This window comes from Petromyzon marinus, chromosome 23, assembly GCF_048934315.1.
Source record: "Petromyzon marinus isolate PM22_M1 ecotype Great Lakes invasive population chromosome 23, UKy_Petmar_22M1.pri1.0, whole genome shotgun sequence".
NCBI lineage: Eukaryota > Metazoa > Chordata > Hyperoartia > Petromyzontiformes > Petromyzontidae > Petromyzon > Petromyzon marinus.
The window spans coordinates 1,386,699-1,409,031 of NC_133689.1; the positions used below are offsets into that span (position 1 = coordinate 1,386,699).

Genomic DNA, 22,333 nt, shown 5'->3' on the forward strand with positions numbered 1-22,333 from the left:
CAAAACGTCCGTCCCGGCGGAAGGCTTAGCTTAATGAGCAACATTCGCAGGAGCCGTCTCAAGGCGAAGTGAAACCCAGTGCAGACACAGGGGGTTGGCGCAGACAGAAACGAAGAGACGCGGAGATGGATAGTAATGTAGAGATGCAGAGATGCAGCGGAGAGATACAGACTCGGAATCTTTATTTGAGACTGGAAGAATCCGATAAGCTATGAAGGTTTTTTTTTTGTCTTTCACTGACGTCCAGTCGGGCGGGTCAGAAAGTTTACAACAACAAACACTGCGAAAGCACCGATAAATTAGTCACGATATAAAAGGCAAAGTTGTAAATATGTGTCTGTTCAAAATGTTTAGCGTACTTCCCGACATGCAACAAACTTTAAATTTGCCATGTGGGTACTTTCCAGACGGTACACCATGCAAACATTATAAAAATACACTTTCGGTTTTTTTTGGTGGGGGAGGCTCAGTAATGCATGGATTTTTTTGCACGGCACGTCAGCTGTGACGTCAAATCTGTCACGTGACCCGCGCATGTGGAAGCGTAACGCATTGTAGTGTAGTGGTTAGCGCTACGCTGTGCTCCGAACCCGGCGACCCGAGTTCGATTCCCGCTCACGGCCACCACCGGTGACGATTATTTTAACCGGTCCTGGGCCTCCCCTACATCGACTAAGCCTCAAAACGAGTAACTGCTGTGGTATGTGAACATCGCCACTGGGGAGACAAAAGCGGCCGGGCGTGGTAGATCCAAGTCCCGGGCGAAGCCGGGTACTACAGCTAGTGTAATATAAATGCAAATTGAATAAGTTAATCAATTCCTGCCGATTTTTCAACACCAAGGCAGCAAAACAAAAACAGTTTAGACCACGCCAAGACACGACACAGCAGTCTCTCAATAAAACTGTACATTCAAATTGAAATTACAAAACATGTGTAAGGAACAAAGTTACAAATTACATTTGTAAATGTGGTTGTATCCAGCACAGAGGCAGCTGGATACATACTACAAAAAACGAGACAAAAAGACAGACACACAGATACAGATACACACAGAGACACACAGAGACAAACACACAGACACACACATATACAAAGAGACAGACACACACAGAGACACACAGAGACAAACACACACACAAATATACAAAGAGACAGACACACACAGAGACACACAGAGACACACACACACATACAAAGAGACAGAGACAGAGACACACAGAGACACAGAGACAGATACACACAGAGACAGACACACACAGAGACACAGAGACAGACACACACATAGACACAGATACAGAGACACACAGAGACAGAGACACACAGAGACACAGAGACAGACACACACATATACAAAGAGACAGACAGAGACAGAAACACAGAGACAGACACACAGACATACACAGACAGATATAAACACACAGAGACAGACACACACAGAGACACAGAGACAGACACACACAGAGACACACAGAGACAGCCACACACAGACATACACAGACAGAAACACACAGAGACAGACACACACAGAGACACAGAGACAGACACACACAGAGACACAGAGACAGCCACACACAGACATACACAGACAGAAACACACAGAGACAGACACACAGACACACACAGAGACACAGAGACAGACACACACAGAGACACAGAGACAGCCACACACAGACATACACAGACATAAACGCACAGAGACAGACACACACAGAGACAGACACACACAGAGACACAGAGACAGACACAGAGACAGACACACACAGAGACACACAGAGACAGCCACACACAGACATACACAGACAGAAACACACAGAGACAGACACACACAGAGAGACAGACACACACAGAGACACAGAGACAGCCACACACAGACATACACAGACAGAAACACACAGAGACAGACACACAGACACACACAGAGACACAGAGACAGACACACACAGAGACACAGAGACAGCCACACACAGACATACACAGACATAAACGCACAGAGACAGACACACACAGAGACAGACACACACAGAGACACAGAGACAGACACACAGACATACACAGACAGAAACACACAGAGACAGCCACACACAGACATACACAGACATAAACACACAGAGACAGACACACACATGGGCACAGAGACAAAGGATGAGATTGAGAGGAGTAAATGCACAGCGAGGCAGACACTTTGGCATGGAGAACGGACAGGCAGACTTGTATGAGGTTGCACTCATGACACACAAAGTGCTTGCCTCAAATGAACCACAATACCTCGCTATCTCGTCAAGAAGCCGCGGCTTTTGGCTGCGAACCATCGAACAAAGACGGTGGTCACCGCCTCGCGCGCTTTTAGATGCGCTTCTGCGGCCGTCTGGAACGCTCTTCCGACATTAGCGATGCACTTAGATTGAAACGCTTTTAGTGTTTTAGTTTATTGTCCTTCCCACGCACCTCCGATTCACACGGTTGGCTACGTACGGTGCGAAATATGTTGAACATACAACACAAAGACGCAGACGTCGACAGAGTAAAACACTGAGAATATTGAGACACGCGTTGAGACGGCGCCGCGTGCAGCAAGATGACACCCCTGCTGGCTAACTCATTAATCCCAGCGTCAGAATCGTCGCCTCTGACACACACAGGGAGCAATGAAGACACTTCTAATCTGGGAGCTGATGAGCGCATCTCAGAGTGTCACCTTCCAATTATGACATTAGCGTCGATCGGGGCACCGCCCAGGCACACGGAGCTTAAGAAGGCCGAGCGCGGCGCAAGCGAGTGAGGAGACCGCGGGCGACGAGGCTCAGGTGGGAGTTCAACTCGCTCAGGCGCTCGGCCATGGATCACGAAACGTCACCCAAGAGGCAGCCGCCCGGCTACGTTCCGTGGCTGCCGCTGGGTCAAAAGGTGTTCACGAGCAAGACTGGCCTCCTCATCTTACTGGAAATCGTGAGCTGTGCCTTCGAGGCCTTCACCCCCCACACCCCGTCCTGTGGCGCAGAGGCTCGGGGTTGTTGACGCAACGCGCGCGGCTCCATGCCGGGGCCGCGTGGCCACGGCCGCCGGTGAGAGAGACGGAAATAAACACGGGATAAAGAGCCACCGGTGTAACACGTAGTGGTGGTCGTAGTAGGGCTTTGGCGACCGATATTATCGACAAGAGGGTTTTAGTGGGGTTAGATCGCGTGCATATAATTGTGTCGTTAAACCCACCACCACCCGACACAGCCAATTAGTAAGGCTTGTCACGTAAACACAACCTGAAAATGAGTTACTACTTCAGCACACCAGTGTGCTGTGTCGGGTGGTGGCGAGTTTAACGACACATTCATTATGGAAAGATCCACCAGACGGGATCCTTTCACATGGCGGCGGTGTCAGGTTCATGGAATCGCTGTGATTTGCCGACGCATCCATGAGCACACGAAGCCAGCCTCGTGGCTCATCGTGACCGCTCCTTCGTTTGGATGTCTGAACGAGCTAAATTTTAATTAAATAATAACTATTGAGGGCTGCTGCCACAGGCGGTGTAAAATGGTTCGCAGCGCACTGGACTTGCAATGCGGAGTTCGCCGGTTCGACTCCCAGCTCCTGGGCGCCGTAGTTCAAACACTGGGGCAAGTTTCTGAAATCTTCACCTCCGTCCACCCGAACGGGTAGAGGACAGCTCGGTGATGGCAATTCGCGGGTAGGCCTATCTCTTCCAATACACCTGCCCACTATGGAAGAGTAGGCCAAGTACCGTCTGGGGTCGGCTCTCAAAAGCTCCGTCTAGCAGTCCCTTGCCCCAGCAGTGCAGTGAATAAGCAATTGCATGGCTGCGCCTTTGCCATTAAAGCACGTTGCTGAGATGTATTCACTGCCCCGAGTTGTCCAAAAGGCTTCCGCTATCGTTTATTTGTGATTACTTTCCTGGCGTTTGCCAAACGAAATTTCATCAAAAGCGTAACGGAGGGCGGCAACTCGCCGTTCGCTCGCTCGGTTTCACTCAAACCGCTTTTGCCTAAGCCACATAAAAAGTTTTGCAGGACCCCAATATCAGGGAGCAAACATTTTTTAATTAAATCCAATAGACGCTCTGCTCTCCCACTTCTAAATTTGCTTCCTCGGTCTTTTCGGCAATGCTCTATTCTTGAGAGACATATCTCGATTTGAGCACCAGACAAAATTAATGGCTCTGCAGTCTATCAGCTTATGGGAAATCAATCACTGAGCCCAGCATAACCTGCACTCTGGCCACATTTACCAGTATTTCATTAACGTTTGGCATAGAAAAATATAAATGACTTCTGCGAAAGCTTGTAACAGCATCAGCATCACCGTCTCATCATCACCACCATCATTCACCAGCATTTCGTTAACTCCTGGTATAGAGAAATAATATATCCATGGAAGTTTATTACATCGTGATCATCATCGTTATTACCAGCATCAACATCATCATCATTATTTGGAATGATTAAATGACTACACAAGTCTCTACGTGCATCTCTGACACACGCCGGCAGATGCAGACGCAGAGCGACGCTCACAACAACATTCAGGGCGCATAAAGCACAGAGGGATGACACAGTGGGGAGGGCACAGGTGGTGCATCTGTCAGTCATCTCAGTCAACCCGCAACGCCCGGCCTGTCCTGTGACCTCTTGCCAGCGAGTATTTGATGCTTCACACGTGGTCTTAAGTGAACCGAGCCTAGCATAAGCGCCCTATTGACGTTACTTTCAATTTTGCGGTAAATAGCGGATGTTGTTTTTTTTGTCGTGGTGGACGCATCGTGCTATGGACCCAGTGGTCCGAGCTCACGGCGAACATCAGTGGCAGATAATTGAACCGGTTTTGGGCCTCCCCTTGATCGACTCGGCTTTCAAATTAGTACCTGGCATTGTGTGCAAAGCCAGCACTGGGTGTTGGACACATAGGGTGCTGCCTGGTACACAGGGGTCGTAGGTTCAACCCTGGCACCTGTATATTTGGAGTTTGCTCGTCTTTCTCTCCCCGTGATCGCGTGGATTTTTCTCCTGATCCTCCGGGTTTTCTCTCCACATTTAGAAACGCGCATTCGTAATATATTGCTGCTATAAATTTCCACGTGATAAGCCACTTCGTTGAGCTATCATTTGTGGTCAGGTCGTTTCTGAAAAAATCAGTACAGCTCAGTGGGCCTTACCTGGTAAAATAATAATTTAAAAAGGTGTAGTTTATAGGTGCGTGCCGTGCCGGCCCTCGCCGTCGCTGACCAGCAGCACTTGCCCGAACCACCCTGCAGCGACTGTACGGGTGACCTTTACCTTGCGTGTGTTTGCCGCGCAGCTGTGCTGCGCCGTGGTGTGGGCGCTGCTCGCCGCCTCGCGGCTGCCGCGCGCCTTCCACGCGTACCAGGGCTTCTGCATGTTCGTGCCGGTGTTCCTCTTCGTCGCCTCCCTCGTGCAGCTGCTGCTCTACGCGACGCGTGTGCCCGAGCGCGCCCAGCTGCCCTGGTCCTTCCTGGTGCGTCGCCCAGATGGCTGGGTAGTTGGGAGAGGCATCTGGGCGGGTGGCAGCTGGGTGGGTAGTTGGGCGAGTGGCTGCGTGGATGGCTGGGTGGTTGATTGGGTAGCTGGGTGGGTGGTTGGTAGCTGGGTGGGTAGCTGGATGGGTGGTTGGGTAACCGGGTGGCTGCTTTGGTAGTTGGGTAGCTGGGTGGCTGGGTAGATAGGTACACGGCAGGGTGAGTGGCTGAATGGGTGATTGTCACCTCTGATATAAATACATAGAAACCACGACACGTCTCAGGAAGACGACTGCCTCACAATGCTGGGAGGGGGAGGAGTGGCCATAGTCGCGCTGTCCTGAGCGAGCGGTGGCATTGCGATGCGACTGACCAAACTAGGTTTTCCGAAAGCGAAGTGGCCGACTGCTCTGAGCCACCAACAATGAGATCCTCGGTTCAAATCTGGGGTTCAACTGCCCGCGGTTAATTGGGATAAATGTCTAGAGCAAAAAAAAAACCCCTAAATATTCGTAGGAAAAGTGAGAAGTGTCCGTGTTCAATTCCCAGGACGCCGTCTTCTACATTGTGGCAACCTTCCTGTTCTTCGGTGCCTCCGTGCTGCAGGCCAACCTGATGGTCTTCAACGACGTCGAGTCGTACTCCGCCATCGTCTACAATCTCAACATCGCCGCCTCGGTGGGGCCCGCACGCGCGCGACCGTGGGCGCGTGCGTGCGTGCGAGCGCAGTGCTGCCGGCGAGCATCACCGCAGTCGGATGTGAAAACCTCTCTGACTTCTCGCTGTTTCGATTCGATCGTATGGCGCGGCGGTTGAAAGAATAACGGGGCGATGTTTGGCCAATTCAATTGTCACTGGTGGTTTGGGCATGGAAAGAAAGCAGAAAATCTGGACACCCGTAGACTGCAAGTCAACAATGTAGCCTGGGATTGCCAGAGAACCAGGCCCGAAGGCCCACAACGTCACACTGTCAGCAACAAAAAGCACCATCATAGTTGTAAAATGTACAGTTAACCTGAGTTTGAATTGAGAAAGGTAATTTTTTTTATTATAACAGCTTGGGGTAAAAAAACGCTGGAAGGGAATTACAAACTGGCGCAGTGCGAGGAAAGAAGCAGAAAGAGAAGTGAAGTGACTTGCAGTGTGGTGAGTGGGTGATTGAGTGGGTGGGTGAGTGGGTGAGTGGGTGAGTGGGTGGGTGAGTAGGTGAGTGGGTGAGTGGGTGGGTGAGTGGGTGAATGAGTGGGTGAGTGAGTGGGTGATTGAGTGGGTGAGTGGGTGGGTGGGTGAGTGAGTGGGTGAGTGAGTGGGTGAATGAGTGGCTGAGTGAGTGGCTGAGTGAGTGGGAGAATGAGTGGGTGAGTAGATGAGTGGGTGAGTGGGTGGGTGAGTGTTTTTGTGACCTGCAGTGTGGTGAGTGGACACAGTGTGGTGGAGGAGACGACACAGTGTATGGTAGACCGTTTCCTCAACGTGGGCGGAGGAATCAACGAGTGAAGTTCATGGGCAGTCGTAGCGATAGAAGATTGATACGGAGGCAACTGACCGCCTGTGAGCGAGCAACTGGAGTGAGACGAGGGCGCCTTGATCTCTGTGTGACCCACCAACCCCTTAGCTTGCAACACGCTGGATCACTCACGTACGCCGCCACGTGAATAAAGCGATTCCGCGAGATTGGTCGAGGAAGGGGAAGCGTGTCCCGCCGCCACTGAAGATAAACCGCCAAAGGCGCGATTTACCGGTTGCCGGCGTTCTAAAATAGCTCGCACGCACACGGAGAGGGATAACTTTGCATTTGTACATCACAATGAGGCTCGTGACGGCTTCGGGGTAATATATATACACACAGCGACGCGTTGGGCCGTAGCTCGCATCCTCCAGGGCAGGAGAGGAGTCGGGAGGGCTTACAGTCTCACGGTGCACACGTGGGAATGTTGGCACGGGATGTCGCCAATGCGCAACGCTCGGCCTGCTCGCTTTTGGTCAGAGAAGAAGAAGACAACGGATGCTCGATTTTTTATTTATTTGAGTACTTTTTTCGTTAAAATGTAATGCCCTCGGAAAGGTCTGAAATCGTTCCTAACAAAGAAAAGTTTTTATTAAAATAAACAGAGACACACGCAAAACGGTGGAATGTGTCGGACTATGTGATGTTAAGGGCATGACGCACTATTTCAAAATGTCAAAGAATGAGACAAAGACAAAATCCCCCGTGTAGCCTTTAACAGATTGCTGGGGCAAGTGATTTTAGTGAGCACCTTTGAAGTAATACATACACACATAGGGCGATCCATTTACAGATGCCCCACTGATTCCGATGACCCCTCTGACTTTCATCTCAAAAGCTGATTGAATATTGTGAAAGCGATGGCTCCGTGTCACACAGAGGTGGAGAGAGCGTTAATGGATTTGATACAAAGTCCATTGAGATCGAGGGGAGACGGCTGAATGCTTTGGAATACACCTTGGAGTTCTGTATAATCTCTGGATACTGTTTCAGTGGGTATTGTATATTTTAATGGCACGGGACGTGGGTATAATATTCACAACGTAACATTGTCTAAACGGTGCCAGGGAAGATGAGTCTGGACATTCAGCGAGGCATTCCCGTGGACATAAGAGATATGTCCTTGCATGCAAACGGTTAACCGGCTCAGATTCTTTATTTAGACTGCAGGAGAAATCCAATGAGCTATGAAGCTCTTTTTCACACATGTCCACTATGTCCAGCGGTAGAGCGAGCGGCTTGGGTGGTTGACTCAGCCCATCATCTCCCTCTGGGGGTCGATACAATTAGTACCAACATAGGTTGACATCAACAATGGGTAGACTCGGCCCCCGCCATAGGAACGTGGTATTCCCACCATTGGCTCAGGACTGTGAGCAGGAGGTTAGTACTGCGTCTGCTCATGTGAGCAAGAAATGTCAGGTACATCTTTCTTGGCTTGCGGATTCTGACCCAGATAGAGCGCTTGCAATGTGAGTATGATGAATATTTCATAGCAGAGGCGCGGGCAAATCTGCACAGATGCACGTCCTCTTGGACTTGAATTAACACGGGGGGATGCATAAGATGAGAGCTAAACACGTCTGTGGCTGCGCTGAATGAATAATGTCTAGAAAAATAGGCAAAAGGTGCAGCCCTGCACACTGCTTGCTCAAGGCAGTGTTATAGATCACACTCCTGCGTGGGTGTTTCCGGATGCCTCGCGCATGGAGCAACACGACATAGGAGAGTGTATGAACCGTGATTGGTGACGAGGTTTGATGATGAAGATAGTTTTGTTTTGCTTGTTGGAGGTCTCAGTTAAAAACAAAAATCTATTGACGTTGGCCAAGTCGACCGCATTCTCTTAAGAAGTCCACTAGGGATGTGTCCAGAGCATGTGGAGTGAAGGAGAGGAGCGTCTTCAGGGCGCTTTCCTCTGGGTTGAACTGCAGGTGCTGGGTAGCGTGGGACGCGTGGGTGGTTCATATATTGACGTCAGGTGCTATCGGCGGCCCTGGTTATCGGCGTCTATTGCCGATGGGGCACTTGATGAAATGATGATGGCATTAATGTGTTCTCTCCTGTGTGCAGGTGATCTCATTTTACACGACTCTTCTCTACTTCATCAGTGCCGTGGTCAGCGTCAAGAGGCGAACTTTCTACTGAGATTGACCCCGCCCCGCCCCCGGCTCTTGGCTAAAGATCAGTTCCACGTCGCAGCCTTCGTCAGCCACTTCACGCACCACGCGCACAGTGACACATTGTACCCGGACTCCCAAGGCATTCGGTCAAGACTCAAGCCTAACACGGTTTCCTAGTTCCACGTGGAAATTAATATCAGTTAATACAACTCTCAAGAGCTCAGTGAAGTGCATCATCCCACTGGGTTAATAATTTGTTATTGCCACGCTTGTTTACCCAGGAAAGCCTCACTGAGTTTAATGACTCTTTTTCAGGAGGGTCCTGATTCGTGTGTTGTACATTCCAATTCAGTAAATTTGCGGTGTGTAATTCATAACATTTGGCAAATTTAGAACAAGACTGTGGCATAGAATGACCCACTCTTGCGAATGACGTCACGGAATCTTTAACGCCCACTGTGCAGCAGATGGCGCGTACTATTTATACGGTCAATGCAAGCGCGGCATTGACCAGGGCGGGCGCTGGAATCGAACCGCGGGATCTCTGCAACAACGAGCAGAGAATTTGGCAACCGCTGGGCTGCGACATTGTCCCAATTCTCATTGAGACTCGATCTCAAGCATCACTGCTTTGAGTTTAAAAAGGAAAACTGTTTGGATGGATGCATTTTTTTTAAATATATACGCTATCTGTCATAAGACTACATGTAGAGTACAAGAATAAACACTGATTATTCTTCATCACTGATTAGTCTTTATCATTCCCAGCTATCCGTGCAACAGAGGCGAATCGTTCTACATGTCCCCAGTACTTCTCTTAGACTGCTCCTCCGCTAAGTTCCATTGAGCGAGGAGGTCTACGACGAGGTCTATGCAGCCGAGGTGAACATTTCCATAATTTTGACCGATGCTGTTGCTGCGGCCGCATTTTATGCTAATCGGCCGTGGGCAATGCTTATGAGCTCTGCTGTTTACAAAAGTAAGATGTGAACCTCGTTTCAAAATCATACAACGGATCGGCGTACATTTCGCGTGCGTTTCTCTTGCAAGGAACACACTTGCCCCGCGGACATGGATTGTTGCAGTAGTAATGATGGCCACACTCGCACAAATAAACAAGCCTCATTATTCTCACTCGGAGGCTTGCCAAATGCGTTTACAGCAACGGCTTGCAGAGGCGTTCATCCACAAGTGGATAGATAAATTGCTGATTACAATGAAGTCACATTGTGAACACTCAAATAGATAAAACTTTAATTATATTTAACAGCCTCTTTGTCAATCCACTGTTGGATGAAGGCTTGCCTTACCCACGCCGTGTCGTTCCTGCGGGCTGTTTGACCATACTTCACCGTGCTGGTCAGTGTGGGGTGATTAAGGGGGCAGTATTGGCCTAGGACCTGTTGATACATCACTGATGCTGATGGGTACGCACACCGCACAATGTGCTCATTTAAGGCTGAGTCGATCTAAGGGTTACTGCCAAGCACAGGTTCGGATCTCCACCAGGTGTCGAACCCAGGTTTAACCGGAACAGTGCAGCACGATTACGCGAACTCCCTCCTTGAAGCCCTCTCGTCGTGGCTATCAGCCCTCGGTATTGGCATTTAGCTCCTGAACCACATTGCCATCATACCCAAGAATAGAATAGTGCATTTTGCAAACCACTCCCATCGTAAAACCAAGACAAATGTCCCCGTGTAAAAGTATGGATTGTTGGGTTAAGGGCTGGTAGCAAGCCCCAATTAAGATTGATGCATCACACGAGGGGGTTACCGTGGCCAGAGCCGCCTGTTTCCCCAGAATTGTGTACACACCTCACCATGAACTTACTCATTTGAGGCCGAGTTAACCTTGGGAAAGCCCGTGACCGATTCAGATAGTGGCCAATGATGTTAGCCGTGGCGGGGAGTCGAACCCAGGTTTGCCGGAGCATGAATTTGAGCAGTTTGCAAACCACTGGCATACCAACACACGCAGAGAGCGTGAGAGAGAGAGACGCACCTGGTCAGGACAAACGCCTCCAGAACAATGGGAAAACAGGTGGCCACACCTACTCTGTGATAAAGAGGTAAAGGCGCAGCCCTGCAATTGTTCGCCCACGCCACTGCTGGTGGAAGGGCTTCCACTAGAGGAAGCTCTGGAGACCGCTCTCGAAGTTATCTGGGCCTACTCTTCCACAGATCGGCCACGGCAAAGGGTCATTGCAGTGACAGGAGCGACTGAGCGACGGATTAAGATAAAACAGTGCCGTTTTAAAGGCGTACAATTGACGCCCACTAGTGCCCAATGAGTGCGGCTATGCTGCGTGCAGTGACGGCTTGGGATCGCGTGGCGGCCCACGGACACGGCGGGCCTCTTGCGGCCGCGCTTCCACACCCCTCGCTCGAGTCGGTGCTCAACCCTATCGCGACAGACCTGAGCCCAGCGGTGAAAATTCCACATTCCTATGGCAGAGGCGAGTCCAATCGTGACTTGCCACAAACAGATATTGTGTTATCGACCTAGAAATATTTGTTGAGCAAATAAATCATGGACGTGGCAGCTGCCCGTGTTTTGTTTCGTGTCGTGTTTTGTTTCGTGTAGGATCACCGCTCACGGAGGGAGACTGCCCTCTGCTGGACGACCCAACTCTTGAACATGTCTCCCGCACCCCACACCGTCACTCGTCTCCACCCCTCACCACCAAATAAAAGATACGTGATGACTGAGACCGGTGACGAAATTTCTCTCGAAGTCGCCCAACTTGATCGCAAATAAAGTTACGCAACTGATCGTCCGGGTGGACAAGCGTGTCCGCGTGCCACGGACCCGCGTGTCCGCGTGCCACGGACCCGCGTGTCTGTGTGCCACCGACCCGCGTGTCTGCGTGCCACCGACCCGCGTGTCTGCGTGCCACGGACCCGCGTGTCTGCGTGCCACGGACCCGCGTGTCTGCGTGCCACGGACCCGCGTGTCTGCGTGCCACGGACCCGCGTGTCTGCGTGCCACGGACCCGCGTGTCTGCGTGCCACGGACCCGCGTGTCTGCGTGCCACGGACCCGCGTGTCTGCGTGCCACGGACCCGCGTGTCCGCATGCCACGGACCCGCGTGTCCGCGTGCCACGGACCCGCGTGTCCGCGTGCCACCGACCCGCGTGTCCGCGTGTCACCGACCCGCGTGTCCGCATGCCACCGACCGGCGTGTCGGAGCGGGGTGGGGATTTAAGAAACTCGGTACTGCGCGTCTCTACTACTAGCTTTACTACCCGGCTTCGCCCGGGACTTGGATTCACCCAGGACTTGGATTCACCACGCCCGGCCGCCTTTGTCCCCCCAGTGGCGATGTTCACACACCACACCAGTTACTCGTTTGAGGCTGAGCCACCGGTGGTGGCCGTGAGCGGGAATCAAACTCTGGTCGCCGGGTTCGTAGCGCAGCGTAGCGCTAACCACTACACTACCGCTCCCCCCACACACGCGCGCGTCCATTGGTACACATACACGCGCTTGCTGCAGACACACCACACAACTTTCAGGGTGCGTACGGCAGTAAACGACTCAAATAGTAAAGCAATGCTGCGCGAAGAACGCCTTCGACCTGCAACACATTTGTATTTCACTTTACCCGCGGAGGGTTGAGGGGGGGGGGTGACATGAGCAGGCACACTCCGTTACGCTTCCGCACACGGGTCACATGACAGATGTGACGTCACAGCTCACTTGCCGTGCAATATAAATGCATTATTGCGCCCCCCACCCGGCCAAGGAAAATACAAAAGTCTATTTTATAATTTTTCCATGGTGTACAGTCTGCAAAGTACCCACATGACAAATTCAAAGTTTGTTGCATGTCGGGAAGTACGCTAAACATTTTGAGCAGACACACATTCACAAATTTCCCTTTTATATATATAGATGTACAGAACATTAACATGCTGATCCATTGATAGAATGACAATACAACACAACAATCTATAATGGCATGAACCAAAATACATGTGGCATGCAGCCCAACTAAAATATTTACATAAATATGATAATGTCCATCGTATAGATTTTTTGTTCCTGCTGTCATATGTAGTTTGTAAGCTAAGTAAACTTTAACGCTTGTTCAATGGTTTACACTGGCAAGGGCCAACATACACGCAAGTTTCGCGAGAGTAATTCGGTTTACAAACTTGCGAGGCGGAACGCTATAAAAAAATAATAATACTTTAACAGGCTAACGCGGAAGATTTACGACTTCTGACACCTGTCCTGATGATGCTTGACGCAGCTCCAAGCCAAACGTCACATGTGCCGTTGGTGCTACGTTCCGTTGTGACAACTGTGACAACTGCTTGAGCTCAAATAATTATTATAATTGGAGCGGCGCTTCAATTTGTTTGGTTGCGTCGGGTGGTGGAGGATCTTACCGACACAAACGGTGGCGAGAGACTGGCCACAGTGGAGAGATGTTAACTACCTCGCCTGGTATGCATGAGGTTGTGGGTTTGATCCCGACCCTGACGCCTGCTGAATATTTGGAGTCTACGTGTCTCTCTCCCCGTGATCAAGTGGATTTTTCTCCGCGTCTTTCGGTGTTTCTCTCCACATTTAGAATCAACATCACCACGCGTTTAGAGTATTTGACTGCCATAAATGTGCGCATTATGATAAGCCAACTTCGTTGAACTATAATTTGTGGCCAGGTCGCTTCTGAAAAAAGAGCTATATTATAGCTCAGTGGGCCTTACCTGGTTAAAAAAAAGTTGAGTTTAAATGCATCCAAATAATGATCACACGGCCTCAATGAAAGAGCGATTAGGAGGAGGATGCCCTCTGCTGGACAGTGAACTCCTGAACATGTCTCCCGTACCCGCACCTTCACTCATCTCCACTTCTCACTGAAAAATAAGTGATGACTGAGACGGGTGACAAAATTGCTCTCGAAGTCGCCCAACTTGACCGCAAACAAAGTGACACAACTGATCGTCCGGGTGGACAAGCGGATCCGCGTGTCCACGTGCCACGGACCCGCACAAGGCTCCACCGACTACAGCGCCCCCGCACGGGTGCACGGTGCATCAACATCGAAGGCCAGCCCTTCTCAAACCATCCACGGTTCTGTCTCGCAAGTGTCAAATTTGCAATCGACCCAATTAACGGTTCGCGGTTTCGTTATGGGCACATTTAACCCCGCACACGGACACTGAATTTCTACGCGGTTAATGTTGCTCTCTGAGCACGCGACAGCGGGGTCCTCCCGCGCGTTCCGGCCGGACGCGTCGCGGGACCGGCGACGATAACGGCGGTGAGGACGGCGGCGCCGCTGCTGCCCATCACCGCGTGGCGGGTGAAGCGTCGCTACCTGGCCACGGGGCCGTGCGCCGTGGCAGGCGGAGCGAGGAGACGGCGGCGGCGGCGGTTACCAGCGGCGCCGAAGAGCGCTGGGCCGGGCTGGCCGGCGAGGCCACGCGGGGGCGACGCGCTCACCACTCGAGCCGCATGTCGGCCTTGCTCCACACGTACTTGCCGCCCCGCTGGAGGAACATGCGCTCGTCGAAGCCGCTGTGCTGGATGGCGCTCTCCACGCCCACGTCCAGCACGGAGCACGTGGGCTCCTTGGCACCGCCCGTGCAGTTCAGGAAGCGCATCTGTGTGAGAGCGAGAGGGAGAGAATGTGTGTCTCCTCCACGCTAAGATGTGTTGTCTCTCTCTCTCTCTCTGCTTGTGTGTCTGTCTGTGTGTCTCCGTGTCTGTGTTTTGTCTCTCTCTCATATTTGAAGTTCTACCTGATGACGATTGTTTGTGTTGCAATCGAAACGTCGTATGCTATTATTTAATTTATTTTCTTTCTACGTGACTTTAGCGAAAGAACCAAAGAGAGATTGGTGACAACAAATATTCATCGACAAAGAGGATTTTGTTTTATTCAACGATGATCGTGAGCGGGGTGACATCATCGAGCGTGACGATGACTGCGGCTGCCCCCCTTCTACCCCCCCCCCACCTCCCACCACCACAGAGACGAGCGTGCGGCTGAACCGATGCGACTGAGCATCCCCGATACGCCTCGTCCACACTCATCACCCACAACGCTCGCTAGGAGCCACGCGCTTTTAGACCATCTCATCTCCGGCCACTTACGTATTCATCCAGAATGAGGTACGAGTCCCGCATCTGTAAAGACACAAATCGCTTCCGATTACCGCGCTGGCACGTAGACACGCTGCCCGCGTCCGCTCACGCGACTCCAGTCCCGGCTGCGCCAGGCTCCCCTGGACCTGGCAAATAAGCACCTCACTACGACCCCACCACAACACGCCGCTGGTTTCAAACTCCCCAGGTCTCAGTGGAGGCCTCCCTCACCCTCAACGCAGCATGACTGGAAGCAACCGCTTAGCTTAGGGACTTTGCGTTCGCTAAATAAATAAATAAGATGGGCGACCAGACAAACCTCCTCAGGCGTCCTCTAAATTCTCGTTCCACCGATGCTGCCACACAGACGGCATGCGGGACATCTCTCTCTGTGTCCATACTGACTATGAAGGTAATTGCCTATGGACGATAGCGAGGGTGTACAACTTGGAACTCTCGGGGGGGGGGGGGGGGCACAGACGAGCGGGAAGGCAGCGGCCAGGCAACGGGCCGGTGCCGTCGCTTCCCAAGTCTTGCGGCCCTCTATATACGAAGGTGTTATCGGCGAATTAATGAGCGTTCATGCATATGGGAGGGCTCTGGAGTGCCCGGAGAAAAACACACGCATGCGAGGGAGGACACTCTACCCGCGCAGATGGAACAGATGGAGATGGATCCATTTGCTGTACCGCCATCTTCTGGCGAACCAGGGTACAGCGACCCCGAAGGTCACAACATCTGTGTGTGTGTGCGGTGATCCACCAAGCCTCGCTGCTGCTGCTGCTGCCTCCTCCACAGTGCGGGGTTACAGGCAGCCACGTGCAGCAGCAGCAGCAGCAGCGTAGCCACCTCCGCCTGACGATGCCTACGACGTCATGTTCTAGCCCGACTCGTTCGTGACTAAGAGCGAATGTACGTTGAACTTCTCTCGCACCGTACGTTTAACAACCGTGCTCATCGGAGATGCGGGGGTAAGGACAACAGAGATGATACGGGACAATCAACGCGGGTTGCAACTCAGGCTGTCAACAGCGGCGGCTCAGTGACTCCGACACGGCCATTATGCGCCCCACGGCTCGCGCGAGGTGGTGGCACCTTCTCGTTGGACTCGGGGACGAGGCAGCTCACGTGGCGGTGCCGCTCCAGGAAGCTCTGGAAGTCGCGGTCGGCGATGAGGAAGGGCTGCACCTGGCGCAGGCTTTCCTTGCCGCTGTTCTCTCCGTCGATGAGCAGACACTGGAACACCTGGGCCCACGGGCAGGGATGGCAGAGAGCCACAGCACCGGATCAAGTTACGTCGGGGGCCCGGGGCTGTTTGAGTTGTGGGGGGGGGGGCGCTCTTTGTGTCCAGTTCGTCCAATTCCTTTCGGCTTGCTGTCTCCCCACCACCCGGAGGTGATGATGCCCAGCGCCCATATTTTTATTCACATGGCTCATTTCACTTGTCGGGTTTATTTTACGTGATTTAACGAACTGTAAAACGAATTCAAGGTGAAAACTAACAAAGGTCGTTTAAGAAATAACTATTTGGCTCATAGCTACTGGTAATACTCACACAGTAATGCTAATGTGTTTAATTACCAGATTAATCATATGATTTCCTTTTACCTATCATTGGGGGTCCCTCAAAATCCGAGCCCCCCAGGATGCATCCCCTTAAACCCCTGTGCTAAATCGGCCCTAGGGTGACTCAGCCTCAAATTAGTACCTAGTGCGGTGTGTAAGCATCAGCACTGGGGAGACAAATGCGGCCGGGCGTAGTGTTGGCCACCACCCCCTGGCATGCCATGCCGGCCTTCATAGGTTCTCGCTAACAGCTTTTGACCCAACAGTCTGTTCAGTCTCTACAGGGGATCTTTGCTGGCGGCGGTGGTGGTGGCGGTGGTGGTGGTGGTGGTGGCAGCGGTCGGCCTGGTCGCGCTGCATGCGGGCAACTCGGGCGCGGCACCTTCCAGCGCACGGGCCTGAGTTCCGTGATGTAGTCGGCGAGGTCCTCGTGCACGTTGTAGCTGTTGACCACGGTGTTGATCTTGAACGCGATCTTGTACGCCAAGCACCAGTCGCGCACGCGTCGCATCGTCTCCACGTGGTTCCGCCGCCCGGCGCCGCGCCCGATCTGCCGGTTCGTGTCCTCGTCGAAGCTGTCGCACGACACCGCCAGGATGTCCACGTGCTCGCCTGCGCGCGCCGCGACAAGCCAACAGTGGAGAAGTCACGATTGCGATAAGAGCCGTAATAATAGTCGCGTGCTTTTGCCGACACCGCCACGGACTCGCGGGTGAAGTGCTTTGTGGCAAAGGTGCAGAAAGTCCCCGAAGTTAAACTCTGCCCCTGAGGTCTCACCCACTGGGTTACACCCCAAACTAAGGGGAAAGATCACTTAAGATGTCTCTTGCCAACGAACACTGGCCCTCCCTTGGTAGATGCCCCGGGGAAATAGTCGGTGCTGCCCTTGCTGCCCCGGCTGCCCCGTGGGGCTCGTTGCTATACGTGCCGGACACACGTCTCTGAAGAGGTGGCAGTACCCACGATTTATGCCACCAAAATGTCACCGCCGCCAGGGACATTGGCAACGGGTGCGGCTCGGTGGACACCTGTGGAAAAAAGGGCATCATCGCTCATCGGATTCCTCCGGTATGAATAAATATTTATATTCCGGGTGCCCCGCGGCAGGTACCGTAGGTGGCGAGCCACCGCTCGGTGATGAGGCTGCCGTTGCTGACGATGCTGACGCTGGGCAAGCGCAGCTGGCGCTTGCAGTGCGTCACCATCTCGCCCAGGTAGCGGCCGCGCTCCGGCAGGAAGGGCTCCCCGCCGGAGAAGTTGATCTTCACCATGCCTGGGGAACGAGGATGGAAAATGACGCGTGAGCACGCGGGCAGGCACCCTTCCACCGCGTCCGACGGAGCGTTCTTGTCCACGGAAGCGCTTCGATCCATGCCGTTGATTTCGGTTTTTTTTTGTCGAGGCTTTGCCAGCCGAGGTGGTGACATTCGCGCGACGGTTGTCATCTTAGCTCGCGGCAACGATGTTGATGCTTCAAGTCGCACGGCTAGGTGATGTCACGCGTCATGGCGAGGTCATTGGGAACGGAGTGTGACGGAAGGTGGCCGCGCCTTCACTGCTCACGCGCAAAACGCCGACGGCGAACCTCCTCCTCCTCCCGAGTTTTGAGCAACCTTCTGATTAATTTGGTCGGTTTGCTCCAGGGCGAGTCCCTGACAGCAAGGCAACTTTAAACAACAAAATTAATGTATAATGGCATCGTCACACATCGGACCGTCTTTGTCAAGAGTTATCGTGACCCCCCCCCCCCTCCATGTTTCCCCTCTCTCACCCGCGTCCCGCAACATCGTGAGCCCCCTCTTGGCCTCCTCCAGCGGCAGCATGAAGGACGTCTTGGCCGTGTGAAAGCAGAAGCCGCACTTATAGTTGCAGGCGCGCGTGAAGTGGTAGTTCACGCTGGTGGGCACCACGGGTGCGCCCAGCGGGATGGAGCTCGGGTCGGCAGGGCCCTCTCCGTCTGCAGGCCACAAGGCAGGGCCCTCTCCGTCTGCAGGCCACACGGCGGTAGGAGGGGGGGGGGGGGGGGCGTGCAGGGCCGCGTGGACGCTGTGAGGGCCTTCGAAGCTTATAGGAGGGAAGGGCCGAACAACGTATCGCATATAGTGTTGCACGGATTTTATATATATAAAGTCATCAAACAGATATATTTACGTTGTAAAATCAACACATTTGTTTGACTCGTCGGACATTTAGCATGGCCATGCTACCTTTTTCTCAGCTGTTCAGTATTCAATGTATGTCCATGCCCTGCATGTTGAACATATTTGGTACCGCACGTAGCCAACCGTGGCTAATAGGGAGGTGCCAGCGACTTACGGGTGATGATCAGTACCAGCGGTGTCAACAAGATCTGCCTAAGTGGCACGATGGTTCGTACACAGTCGGTGCATCTGGTAAACAGCTCAGGAATTCAACCAACGGGGTCTGCCCGGTGGCCTGTCAGCGAGCCTTCGACACGTCACGTTGCCTCGATGTGCACTTAGCCTGGCACAAATGCCACGGTGATGTCACCGCCACTTTGTGTTGAATGGCGGCTGTTGTCAGTGGTGAGCGCTCTGCGCTACGAACCAGGCAACCCGATTTCAATTCCCGCTCACTTCCAATAACAGTGGCAAATATATAAACCGCTCCTGACCCTCCCCTAGATCGACTCAGCTTTAAATTAGTACATGGTGCGGTGTGTAAACAGCACTGGAGAGACAAACACGGCCGTGATTGGTGCTGGCTACCCAACCCCTCGTGTGAGTGGGTTGTATGAGTAGGTGTGTGAATGGGTGGATGTGTGATTGTGTGAGTGTGTCGGTGGGTGGGTGAATGAGTGGGTGATAGTGTGAGTGAGTGTGTGAGTGGGTAGATTAATGTGAGTGGGTGAGTGAGTTTGTGAGTGAGTGCGTGAGTGGGTGGGTGGGTGAATGAGTGGGTGATTGTGTGAGTGTGTGAGTGGGTAGATGAATGTGTGAGTGGGTAAGTGTGTGAGTGAGTGTGTGGGTGAGTGCGTGAGTGGGTGGGTGGATGAATGTGTGAGTGGGTGAGTGAGTGTGTGGGTGAGTGGGTGAGTGAGTGTGTGAGTGCGTGATTGGGTGGGTGGCTGGATTAATGTGTGGGTAAATGGGTGAGTGTGTGAGTGAGTGCGTGAGTGGGTGGATGGATGAATGTGTGCGCGAGTGGGTGGATGAATGCGTGAGTGGGTAAGTGTGTGAGTGAGTGTGTGGGTGAGTGCGTGAGTGGGTGGGTGGTTTAATGTGTGGGTGAGGTGTCGTGACACGCAGGGTGCTGGTTGACACACAGTAAGAGTCCTCAACGTGGGGCTGAGGAATCAATGAGTGACGTTCACGGGAATAGCAGCCATGGTAGAAGCCATGGAAGAGTGATAGGGAGGCGACTGCACGACTATTCTCTCACGGGCGTGTGTGCCCAGGTGGGCGAACGAAACTTCCCGTGCCATACTTCACCACGCTGGTCAGCACGGCTTGGTGAAGGCGGGGGGGGGAGATAAGCCCTTATCAGGGCACTCGCGACAATAACCTCACGGATATCGCCATCACCACGTCTCCTCACCTGGTAAGTCGGCGATCTGACGATCACCTCGAAGGTCCGGAGGGCACTTGGCGTGCGGGTGGCTGCCGAGTGGAGGGGTGACCACCATCACCACGAAGTGGCGCAGGAGCGACACGAGGTTGAGGAGGAGGAGGACGCTGGACTTGCACAGGGTCACGATGAACTCCAACATCTTTGTTTTTATTTTTCTCCGTACTCCTCCTGGCACCGCCGACTGCTAAGCGTGGCGCAATCCGGCGTGCAGTGAGCTGGAGCGCAGACGACAACTTCCCCCAGCTGTGTCTCGCCCCGATCACCATCGACAGACGCCTGTGTGTGTGTATATATATAGCAGCGTGGCCGTGCGTGCGTGCGGCACAGCGAGCTGTAACGCCGTAACCACACAAACACACAGGGACCCCCCCCCGCCCCGTCTCGTCACGCCGCCCTGACGAGAACTTGCGTGTTTCTAACCCCCCCCCCCACGTCTGTTCACAGCCCCCCCCCCCCCCGAATCTTCCTCCTTCCCTGACGCAGCCCTTGTCATGAAGCCCACGCGATGACGCAAGCGCTCGCGTGCGATGATCGCCGGGAGGCTCGATGCGACTCGCGACTTCATTTCACACGGCTCGTAATTTTATTCGGGCGCCAATGTGGCTGGGAGATGTTAACTATCTCGCCTTGTATGTAGGAGGTCGTGGGTTCGATCCCGACCCTGACGATGCCTGCTGCTGCTGTATATTTGGAGTTTGCGTGCCTCTGACGCCGTGGTCGCGTGGATTTTTCTCCGGGTCCTTCGGTTTTTTTCCCACGGCACCTGGGTGGCTGCGAGACTTCGGCACTTCACGTGGCCTCAAAGCGGCACGTAGCCTGGCACAAGCGTCGTGGTGACGTCACCGACACTTAGTGGTGAACGGCGGTTGTTGTTGTTGGGTCGTCATTGTTGTTGTTGTTGTGTCGTTGTTGTGACACCGCGGCTGCGTGGGTTCCAGGAAGGGGCTTGCCCTGCCGCGCGTGCCGCGCCCGAGCCGTGACTGACCACGTGACTGACCACTCCCCCCCCCATCCAATTATCGTGAACATCCACTCCTTGTAGAGTGTACCTGGTCACTACACCTCGTCACCCGCCGGTTGTACACTACACCTCGTCACCCGCGGGTTGTACACTACACCTCGTCACCCGCCGGTTGTACACTACACCTAGCCACCCGCGGGTTGTACAATACACCTCGTCACCCGCGGGTTGTACACTACACCTCGTCACCCGCGGGTTGTACACTACACCTCGTCACCCGCGGGTTGTACACTACACCTAGCCACCCGCGGGTTGTACAATACACCTCGTCACCCGCCGGTTGTACACTACACCTAGCCACCCGCGGGTTGTACAATACACCTCGTCACCCGCCGGTTGTACACTACACCTCGTCACCCGCTTCGTACATCACGACAGAAAGTCATCAAGTAGCGGTGTCCGTCAGAGCTCAAAACGACCGTGCGAGCGTTGATTTTTTTCACCGTCGGTGGTGGAAATTCCACATTCCCATGACGGTTAGCACACTCGAAATGAACCGCTTCTCCGTCAAGAAGGATCGTTGCTAGGAACCGTTGGTTTGTGTATTTGTAATAAAAAAGCTGTGTGTTTTTTTTATGAATACGGCGGTAAAGTACCATAAACTTCCACGACACGAGTTGTTTTCAGAACCCTTAATGTGCACGGACCGTCAGGTGGCCAGCACGTGTCTAGTTGGGGTCACGATTAGCACGTTTGGCTTCAACACACACACATACATGAGTTGCTATGTAGACATTTCTCGAATCCATCTGTGCGGAGTTTTGAGTGCTTACCCCCCTTCGCATGCGTGGTTGGGTTTTCTCCCGGGTTCTGCGGGGTCTTCCCACAAGGAGACACGCGACTCTGATTAATGACAATGGCCAAACCTTTCACTGTTTTTTTTATTTTACCAGGTAAGGCCCACTGAGCTGTGTAGCTCGTTTTCAGAAGCG

General features: G+C 53.0%; 2 protein-coding genes across 3 annotated transcripts; one reads left to right on the forward strand and one right to left on the reverse strand.

Annotated features, from left to right (window-relative positions):
- The first annotated feature begins 2,583 nt into the window (after positions 1 to 2,583).
- On the forward strand, positions 2,584 to 10,388 carry LOC116945138 (myelin and lymphocyte protein-like). 2 transcript variants are annotated; one of them, XM_032959305.2, is made up of 4 exons: positions 2,584 to 2,949; positions 5,314 to 5,490; positions 6,098 to 6,169; positions 9,072 to 10,388. In XM_032959305.2, exons 1-4 carry the CDS (start codon positions 2,839 to 2,841, stop codon positions 9,144 to 9,146), a joined length of 435 nt encoding a protein of 144 aa, XP_032815196.1. In that variant the 5' UTR covers positions 2,584 to 2,838; the 3' UTR covers positions 9,147 to 10,388. The 2 variants fall into 2 exon arrangements, with proteins under 2 accessions (XP_032815196.1, XP_032815194.1); XM_032959303.2 differs by having other exon boundaries at positions 2,746 to 2,949; positions 6,041 to 6,169.
- Positions 10,389 to 12,668: 2,280 nt separating this feature from the next.
- On the reverse strand, positions 12,669 to 20,748 carry RSAD2 (radical S-adenosyl methionine domain containing 2). The gene is made up of 7 exons (XM_032959300.2): positions 20,348 to 20,748; positions 18,561 to 18,776; positions 17,901 to 18,062; positions 17,172 to 17,401; positions 16,319 to 16,468; positions 15,233 to 15,265; positions 12,669 to 14,739 (listed from the first exon to the last, which is right to left on the reverse strand). The coding sequence occupies exons 1-7, from the start codon at positions 20,517 to 20,519 to the stop codon at positions 14,575 to 14,577; spliced, it is 1,128 nt and encodes a 375-aa protein (XP_032815191.2). The 5' UTR covers positions 20,520 to 20,748; the 3' UTR covers positions 12,669 to 14,574.
- Between the last annotated feature and the right edge of the window lie 1,585 nt (positions 20,749 to 22,333).

Bases quoted from the DNA above. Each gene is read 5' to 3' on its own strand.
- RSAD2 (XM_032959300.2), bottom strand. From the start codon at position 20,519: ATGTTGGAGTTCATCGTGACCCTGTGCAAGTCCAGCGTCCTCCTCCTC. The intron at 16,469-17,171 runs GTGCCGCGCCCG...CCGTGGGCCCAG, and splicing joins TCAGGCCCGTGCGCTGGAAG to GTGTTCCAGTGTCTGCTCAT. The intron at 14,740-15,232 runs GTAAGTGGCCGG...GCTCTCACACAG, and splicing joins ACCTCATTCTGGATGAATAC to ATGCGCTTCCTGAACTGCAC.
- LOC116945138 (XM_032959303.2), top strand. From the start codon at position 2,839: ATGGATCACGAAACGTCACCCAAGAGGCAGCCGCCCGGCTACGTTCCG. The intron at 5,491-6,040 runs GTGCGTCGCCCA...TTCAATTCCCAG, and splicing joins AGCTGCCCTGGTCCTTCCTG to GACGCCGTCTTCTACATTGT. The intron at 6,170-9,071 runs GTGGGGCCCGCA...TCCTGTGTGCAG, and splicing joins ATCTCAACATCGCCGCCTCG to GTGATCTCATTTTACACGAC.